Source organism: Morone saxatilis, unplaced genomic scaffold (assembly GCF_004916995.1).
Source record: "Morone saxatilis isolate NCDOM2014 unplaced genomic scaffold, NCSU_SB_2.0 Contig11, whole genome shotgun sequence".
Lineage (NCBI taxonomy): Eukaryota > Metazoa > Chordata > Actinopteri > Moronidae > Morone > Morone saxatilis.
In genome coordinates this window covers 25,317,649-25,326,265 of record NW_023339663.1, presented here as the reverse complement: position 1 = coordinate 25,326,265, position 8,617 = coordinate 25,317,649, and the positions used below count along the sequence as shown (strand labels likewise).

General features: G+C 40.1%; 2 protein-coding genes across 2 annotated transcripts in view; both read right to left on the bottom strand.

Annotated features, from left to right (window-relative positions):
* Positions 1-1,255: 1,255 nt before the first annotated feature.
* On the bottom strand, positions 1,256-6,441 carry LOC118321057 (lactoylglutathione lyase-like). Its single transcript, XM_035652243.1, has 6 exons — positions 6,284-6,441; positions 3,763-3,845; positions 3,464-3,604; positions 3,092-3,159; positions 2,251-2,340; positions 1,256-1,707 (listed from the first exon to the last, which is right to left on the bottom strand). The coding sequence occupies exons 1-6, from the start codon at positions 6,350-6,352 to the stop codon at positions 1,616-1,618; spliced, it is 543 nt and encodes a 180-aa protein (XP_035508136.1). The 5' UTR covers positions 6,353-6,441; the 3' UTR covers positions 1,256-1,615.
* A 1,073-nt stretch (positions 6,442-7,514) lies between these two features.
* Positions 7,515-8,617, bottom strand: part of eprs1 (glutamyl-prolyl-tRNA synthetase 1) — a 22,580-nt gene continuing 21,477 nt past the window's right edge. Inside the window, 1 exon segment of the mRNA XM_035682249.1 lies at positions 7,515-8,519. Within this exon segment, the coding sequence (XP_035538142.1) occupies positions 8,369-8,519 (151 nt within the window). The 3' untranslated portion in view covers positions 7,515-8,368.

Genomic DNA, 8,617 nt, shown 5'->3' with positions numbered 1-8,617 from the left:
GAATTGGCTCTATACAAATAAAATAAAATAAAATTGAACTGAATTGAATTGTCAAATGGATTCAGATGTGCAGAGCGAGACCAGAGAGTGTGCTAGTATTCATGGAAAAATGGTGGAGATAATATGAAAAGAGGATTCAGGACTACAGTTCACACTGTAGTACACAGTAACATTTTGGCTGTGTTGCGTTTTGCATGTGGCTGCAAAACTGGACTTTAAGTTACCGTAAAGGTATGTTGTGTTCCTGCTATTATGAAATGCAACAGGCTTTAACCCAGAATCACTTGTTCTGACAGGCACTTTAAGCAGCAGTTAATTTTTGATAAAATTGTTCAAGTAAAGTGTGTTAGCTCTTTACATACAATAACTTGACTCTCAACAGTAGCAATAATTGGACCTAATGTTAACATCCTAAATCTCCCTACTCCCTTTAAATGCCAAGGTGAAAGAAACAGGCTGTAGCCTTGTGTTTTCAGCAAGTCCATGAACTGTGACTTTATCAAAGCACTTTACTCTTAAATGCCACAGAAAAGAAGTCCCATTGCTCCTGTGTGGGCTCAAACCACAAACATCTATGTCAAAGGCAGAAGGTGCTGATTGATTAATATACCACAGAGGCCTTTCAGCCAGGTCAATAAATAGACAAGTAATCTGCAAATAATGAAGCCAAAGTATAATCTAAGATACAGAAAAATGTGATTAATCCATATCCTTCTAAATCAGAAAGTGGTCTCACCAGCCTCCGCTATAATCCAAAAGTCACAGAAATGTGATTGAGTTTCTGTTCACATTTTCCCTCATATTTAGCAGGACTTCAAAACTTGTGGTACATTTTGTCTATTTAAATTAAAATTCAACATTCTGAAATTTAAAATGAAATTGATTTCATATTACAAATCATTGTGCAAATTCCAAAGACTAAATATTTTCAGCATTACTTTTGAAATTAGTTTTAATTTTTACCCAGTCCTGATTTTTAACTAATCAAGGATCATTTCTTTTTCAACATGTCAAGTACAAAGCAGAAACAGGTGTGCTGATAGAGGTGCACAGCAATCAACAATGTGAGAATTGTTTAAACGTTAAAAACTGTATATGACATTTTTGCGGCAAAGAACCAGGTCACCTTACTGTCACTTGCTGTAATCGTAAATGTGATTACCTATACTGCCACAGTTATATCTTGGCCTTGAGTGTTTTGGCAAAAACACAATTAGTGCATTGTTTCTCAAAACTAAAAGAAATCACAAATCCATTTAATTTGAATGGTGTCTTTCACATTTATTTCACAAACAACACTTTATTTCAGCATCACTTTTTGAAGACATACAAACTGCAGATGGTAAACAAACTCAACAGCTACACAAAGTAGTTGCTTTTTGTAGCAATAACTCAGGTATCTAATCAGTATCTAATGATTTGCTCATCAACTGTCCAGCCCATAGCACGGCACACTGATTGCCATTGTGCAAGTGATCCCGCTCCTTTTCCCCTCAGGTTCCCGGCGCATGTTGCTAAATTCTTCACTAAACCCCAACACTCTGCTCTCCCAGTGAAGCGACAGTCGGTCTTGCCTGTATGCACTGCAGCAGTTAGCATGTTGTCAGAGTTTTTTTTAGGAGGTAATGGACACCATGTTGTTGGGACTCAGGATCTCAATCCAGTAGCCATCAGGGTCCTGAACGAAGGCCAAACCTTTCATTTTACCTAAGAAGAAAATAGCAGAAAGGAGGGGGGTGCAAAATGAACTGTTAATACTGTCTGAATAAACATACATAAACAGAAAACTTTGAAAACTTTAAAGTGTGTGTTCTATATACATAGTGCAGTAATCATCATTCAAATGCAGATACAAGCACTGAGCAGGTGCTTTCTGTTCTGTAATCAGTCAGTACATGGAGCTATAGCAATATTATACCGTACATTAGGGCGATACACAATTATCTTTTGTCACTTGACAGGTGCACAGTACTAAAATGTTCTATATTGGGGGGTCACAACTATAGTATTACCTGAGAGAAAGACAATTTTCACCTCTATATCTGAGTGCTCACTCCCCGTTTCCTTTTTTCCATTTTAAATTAACAGTGACAATACAAATTATCAGCTTTTGAAAAATGTGAAAGAGAATTTGAATCAAGGGTGAATGAATAGTTTCAGCCCTAATTTCAATTGTACTAAAAACGCTGTCAGGTCAGAGCTATTTAACCCATCTATGACCCTCATATTCACAAATACATCACATCTTACCATCATCTGGTTTCTTGACAAATGTGACTCCTTGCTCTTCAAACAATTTGCAGGCTGCATAGACGTCGGGAACTGCAATTCCAATGTGTCCTGTCAAATGTGAGGTAGACAAACAGACGGTTGACCAGAGCTCAAAAAGTAACGATGTCTCGTTATCCCAGGGACGAAAAACATAGAACCTGGGGCACACGGATACAGTGTCCGGGACAATTTAGGGACAGAAGAGAAATGTATCATTACAAATGAAATTATTAAATTTATGCATCATGGAATTTTAATCCTTTAAATGTTAAAATTTAAAAAATGTGAGGTGGCACCGGCACAAGGTCAATGCTAAATCATACATGCACACATAAGTCATACAGAGAGAGCAGTGTTGGGACAGTTGAACGTAAAATTTGGGACTGAGGGGGAAACAAAAACTTCAAGCCCTGCTGTTGACTATAAATCCCTAGTTATACACATACACACACACACACACACACACACACACGTATTATCTTCAAGCAGTAACAGACAAGTATATCTAAAAAAAGCATGACTGTATGAACTCTGTGTTAAAAAGTAATAAATGATAGATGAATTGGTTCTTAGGATTCATTTTTAAAGCTGACAGATCAAGACAACTAAATGTTACTGTTAAATCAAGTGTATGTTTAATAATATTACTGTGTGCTCCTGTATTTCAAGTCCATTCAATCATATATTATATGCCTTCACACAGGAAGAAGAAGACAAAACCAACGTCTTGGAACTAAATCTCATTTTCCATGACACAAAAAAAAAATGTCATTCTATTGCTCTTTCTTGGCTCGTCTGTATTACAAGGAAGCAATCTTACCAAAGCCACGTGGATCTGAGTTTCCATTGTGATAAGACTGGCTTTCATCAGACTCGGAGCCCCAGTTACTGTCAGACAGGAGGGACGGGAGGAGGGATACAACAAGAAAGAGGAGGGAGCGAGAGGCACAATTTACAGAGATATCAGATATACCAGTAATCACATTTTCCCGCGGCAGCTTCCTCAATCAAAAACTGTAAAACTGATGAGAACTGCAGTGTATCCTCTACATGCATTCGCACCGCCAGCCCTAGTTTCATATGATTATTTATATCAGTGGTTGTCAGTTATATCAGTGGATGTCGGTTAGAACTGACATAACTATTTTTGTTTCTCAAGGGACCAAACGAATTTAAGGACATAGACCCTTACTGTGTCAGCTCAATGGTGGCTTTTCTGGAAAAGGTCCAGGCCGTCCTCTCCTTTACATCTGTAGGAATCTCCTTCTTGTCCTCGTAGCCCAAGAAGAAGAGAGAGAAACGCATGGAGGGGAAGTCAAACTTTTGCAGGAGCCTGGAAGATTTTGCACACCAGAGAGAAAACGCCACTTCAGCCACCAAATCCAGTTCATGTACAGAAAACGGTCTCAACCCACACACACACACACACACACACACACACACACACACACACTTAGAGGTCATTGAAGTGAAGCTCACACTAATACTCACGTCATGCCGAGGATTCTGGTGTAGAAATCCAAGGATTTAACTGGATCTTTAACCCGCAGCATAGTCTGCTGCATCACAAAATCCTAAGACACACAAACACAACAACACAGCTTTATATGCACGTAACACTCCAGTGGTCAGCAACACTATCAAGAAAGCACAAAGATCACTGGATGGTGAGGTATCTTCTACTGAAAATGTAGGACAAGAAATTTAAAATGTCCAGTATGTTGTACTTGAACACATCAAAAGGCTTTTTGTTTTTTTTAAGGTCAAATGGATCAATATGAAGCAGTGCACGGTTCTTGTTTTAGAAAGCAGGGCACAAGGTCTGTCTTTGGATCCTCTGGCTGAATTCTGACATCCAGCAGAGGGAAATGCGTATCCTGGCACTCACTCGTGAAAAGGGATTTCAGCCAAACTGCACCTCTGTGCAACCAAGCACATAACTCGATGACCACCACATCAAAAGGAGCTTCTCTCCTCAGTTTCCCGCAGCTGTCCCAGACTTTCAACCACAGCACCAAAGTTCTTTTTTATTCATTCTACACCCTAAATATAGCTTCAGAACTTCACTGACTCACTCTGGTGGATGTCCTGCTAGTTGTTCCCTGCACTGACATCTGAACAAAAAGTGTTTGGTTGAGTTTCTGTGAAATGCATCACTGCAAACTAGTTTCTGACGGATACATGGAGATCTACATACGCCTAACAATGACAAACGCACTACAGTGTAAAAGAAAAAAGAAAAGCTATGGAATAATCCAAAGATCTGGAGAGAATGAGTTGCCACTTTTCACTTTTGAGAAATAACGTTGCTGAGTTCTGACAAGTTGCTAAACTATGCTTTGCCATGGCAACCACAGATCTTGTGTAAGCGTGCGTGTGACGTACAGCTCGTGCCGGTGCCACATCACATTCCTCGAATTTGAACACCTAACGATTGAAATGATACATATTCCATCACACATAAACATAAGTTCATTTGAAATGATGTATCGCTCTACTGTCCCAGACACTGTACCTTTGTGTCCCAGGTGCTGAGACAACAGGACATCCTTACTTTCAAGCTCTGACCACATCTGTGTGAGATATGCAATATTACCATACTGAGCAGATCAGGTCTGCTTGGAGAAGAATTACTTCCTATGCAAACACACATGCCATGTCAGTGCTGAAGTCCGATGATGTCAGATGTGCTACTACTGTCCGTGCGTGGTTCAAACGTATGGTGTGCGTTTCCATTTGTGAACTATGTCAAAACTGATGCTATCTTACATACATTTGCAGCTTGCATGCAAATGTGGTTAAACAGGCCTCTGTTTTGTTCACCCTGATCCAGATACTCTGTAGTTATTAGTGACATCTAGTCTATGTGTGTTTTAACAGTCTGGTGTTATCTCTCTGGCAGTGAGTGTTCCCCTTTTCCTGTGCCCTTCCTCCAACCATGTCAGCTCTTCACAGTGTATATCACGCATCCATAGAAAGTCTCTCCAGTACTCCTTATGTTCCAGTCACAGTTTTGGGATTAGGTATTACTTCTGGCAGAGCTTCCAAAGAGCGTCCAAGAGGGATGATGGGATGACAGAGAAGCAGTGCATTTAGCCATATGTTTACATACATGAGTTCATCCAGTGGTATGAAGTGGGTTTTATTACTCAGTCAAATTATAACATGTGAACTTTGATATGTGAGTCTGTTGGAACTGCCAGAGCTCACAATTTATTGAAAGCCGGAGCAAAAAGTACAAAGTTCTACCATTTTGAACAAAGGCCTTCAGAGTAGATGGACTCTCTGGTGTCTATAGATAAGATATGATATATATGGACCCGTCCTTCATCAAGTACCTATCAATTGTTTATATTCCAGTCTATGCATTACAGTGTATATACTGTCTGTGTAAAACCAAATAATACAGGCACAGCAGGCGGGATGATGACTGTCAGCACAGTTTCACAGAGTGAGTGCAGTAAATGTGTGTTTAAAAGGGTAAAGGTTTCATTAGGCAGCTGAAGTTAGCTCCAGCAGCATTTGTTTGGACCACTGCCCACATTAGCCCTTTCCAGTCCCGCCTGCTTTACGCCGCAGCAGAGTATATTCGGGTCTGACCGCGCCTAAACACCAGCTTTCTCATTAGTACGGACATTTGTTGCGTTGCGAACAGACTGGTGTTACTCTTGCTTTGATACATTTAGTCTCAGCTCCTCCGTCAAGTTTGGAAATGAGTTTCTTTTCCACACGAGAAAGTTCAGCTGTAGCTAGCTCGCAATAACCTGTAATAAAACCAGCACCCATTTATTACATGAGGTGTGTCTGTCGAGCAGCCACTAGCATTGTTAACCATGTTTAACACAACCGAATCACAGTCTTCGGGTGACTAATGCACATTTAGTGGAGAAACGTGTCCGGTAATGGACGCATAGCTGGTTACCCTGTCTGGGAGTCGTCGGCCTGTTGGGTTGGTTTGACAAAGTCTGGTAGCGGGATAGTCCAACTTCAACAAGAACAACAGTTATCTTACCCTAGTAACCGGGTCTCCATCTTTACAAGCTGCTATTGCTGCCTCGTCCGACAGACCTTTGTCGCTCATGTTTGCTAACAAACTGCACAACGCTGGACCGCAGCTCGGCCGGGTGGACTGACAGCAGTGGGACTCGTAACACAACCACTTCCGGTACCAGCTTTCAAAATAAAAGAGAGGTGCTCAACATTCAGTAACTGGTGGGCCTTCATGATCGTTTTCTGTTTTTGTGTGGGTTTATATGGACCATAACAAACGTTAAACAAAGCCGGTAAATAATGACATCCTTTTGCAACTAAGTGCTTTCAATAGTTACTCTTATTTGGACAAGTTTGCTTACTTGCTTGCTTACTATGGTTACTGTTTTGGTATTTTCTGTTTACTGTTATATTGCTTATGGGGACACCACAATCGTTTAGTATAGAATTATTTTGTATAGTTCAGTATAATTAGTATATTTCAATATATTTAAATGTATATAATTTAGTTATAATTTAGTATAATTTGTAGGCTATAATTCAGTTTAAATTAGCTAACATGCATGCTTATTTCTTTATATGCAGGGAATGTTTATACTCCAAATAAACTGGTTTAATATGATTTTCTTTTCTGCAATATTCATAATTTTGTACTTTAGTACTGGTGTTTATATATAAGCGTTAGGATCTTCTTGGGCATGCAGGGACCAACAACACTGGTCATGCAACATTTCCCCTGCTTCCTCTTATTTTCAAAAAGCTGTTTTCAGAGGTGCTTGCTTATGAGAACACATAAGAAAAATACATTTTCAAAATGATCTTGACAACTGTGAATATTGTCTAAGAGGCTACACATGTGCTAAGACAATGCCTCCATCCTCGTCCTGTTAGTGCTTTGGCTCTAACCAGGTCAAGCATTTTGTTTGCACTTCACTGTGGCTCTCAACTGACAGTCACACATGCCAACAATTTTATTTTGAAAAGACAGGATGTGCCACTTTTTTATCTTTTGGGTAGACAAGGCTCAGCATTATGTAACTGAGGAAGCTTGCTGTACAATATGCATGCTAATTCCACCACATATATGTACAATGTTGACCAGTTTGGTACACCTGCACAATCTAATGAATTCCAATACAACACCACCACTAATACTAATGCTAATAATACTAATACTAACACTAATAATCAATGACCAACTCATTCCACATCTACACCCATCTTTATTTAGGATGAAAAACCACACAAGACAGTTGGCCATGGAAATTACTTTATTATAGACAACTTGTAGAGTTCTTTAATTGGGCGCGAAGTGGCAGAAGGCTATATTACAGGCTATTAACGACACACAGCTCATCAAAGCTTTTGTCATTTTGGCTCTGGAAGATATGAGGAATTTATATTAAGCTGTGAACCATGAGCCTCATACTGTACCCAGTCGTACAGAGAGAGGAGGGCTGACAATAACACCCCAACTACAAGCCTGAGTACCTGCAGAGTTCCTGAGACAGTTTGGCTGCAAGAGATTGGACTGCTGGCAGGCAAAGAGTACTTCCCCTCCCCCACAGACATTTATTTTTATTTTTTATCAATACTTGTTTTTCAAGTTTTCAAAAGGCCCAAACCCATTCAAATCAGAATGTTGAGAGAAACTTAAGGGAAAAAAAATTATTCAGGAGTGGTTTCCACAATCGACCAGCTGCTTTGACCATTTTACCTACCATGTTTTGAAAAGACATTTATTAGCCTGGTTTCTGGTGGTACTTCCATCCCTAATACAAAGCAATGCTGGACAGTGAGTGTTCTTTTGATGTGGCCTATAGAGAGTTAGCAGCCATGTAGGAGGGAAACAGGGCTACATTTACTCATAACGGAATAGTGAGAGAGTAACGGAAGAGTAAACAGATGCGTTATAATAAGGTTAATGTATGTTAAAAAACAAAACAAAACAAAAACAGCATATTCCCAGTCTAAATCCCACAGTCCAGTCACCTCTATACTTTTACCCAAGACAACTACATGAGATCAGTAAAGAACTAGATGAGAAAGGGTAGGGAAGCCCTTTTTGACTACGATGTTCATCCTCGTGCTTCAGCAGAGCAGGTCTTTAGTAGCTGCGTCCAAACAGAGTGTAGTACTGGGCAGGCTCCTTGCTGCAGACACACATCTGACCAGGCTGCAGCGTCTTCAGGGGGGAGAAGGGGATACAGAGGCTCTTGGCTCCCATGGACGGAGCTCCAGGCTCCAGGTCCTGGTCCCTACAGGAGAAGAAGACAGCACAAAAATGTCTTTACTAGTCGAAATTGAAGCACTCAAAGCAAAATGAGGTGAAATAGGGCAGCAATAACTAAGATAT

Coding starts and splice junctions, on each gene's coding strand:
- LOC118321057 (XM_035652243.1), bottom strand. CDS start 6,352: ATGAGCGACAAAGGTCTGTCGGACGAGGCAGCAATAGCAGCTTGTAAA. Junction 3,846..6,283: donor ATGGAGACCCGGTTACTAGG/GTAAGATAACTG, acceptor TGTGTGTCTTAG/GATTTTGTGATGCAGCAGAC. Junction 1,708..2,250: donor TGTCAAGAAACCAGATGATG/GTAAGATGTGAT, acceptor TTTTCTTCTTAG/GTAAAATGAAAGGTTTGGCC.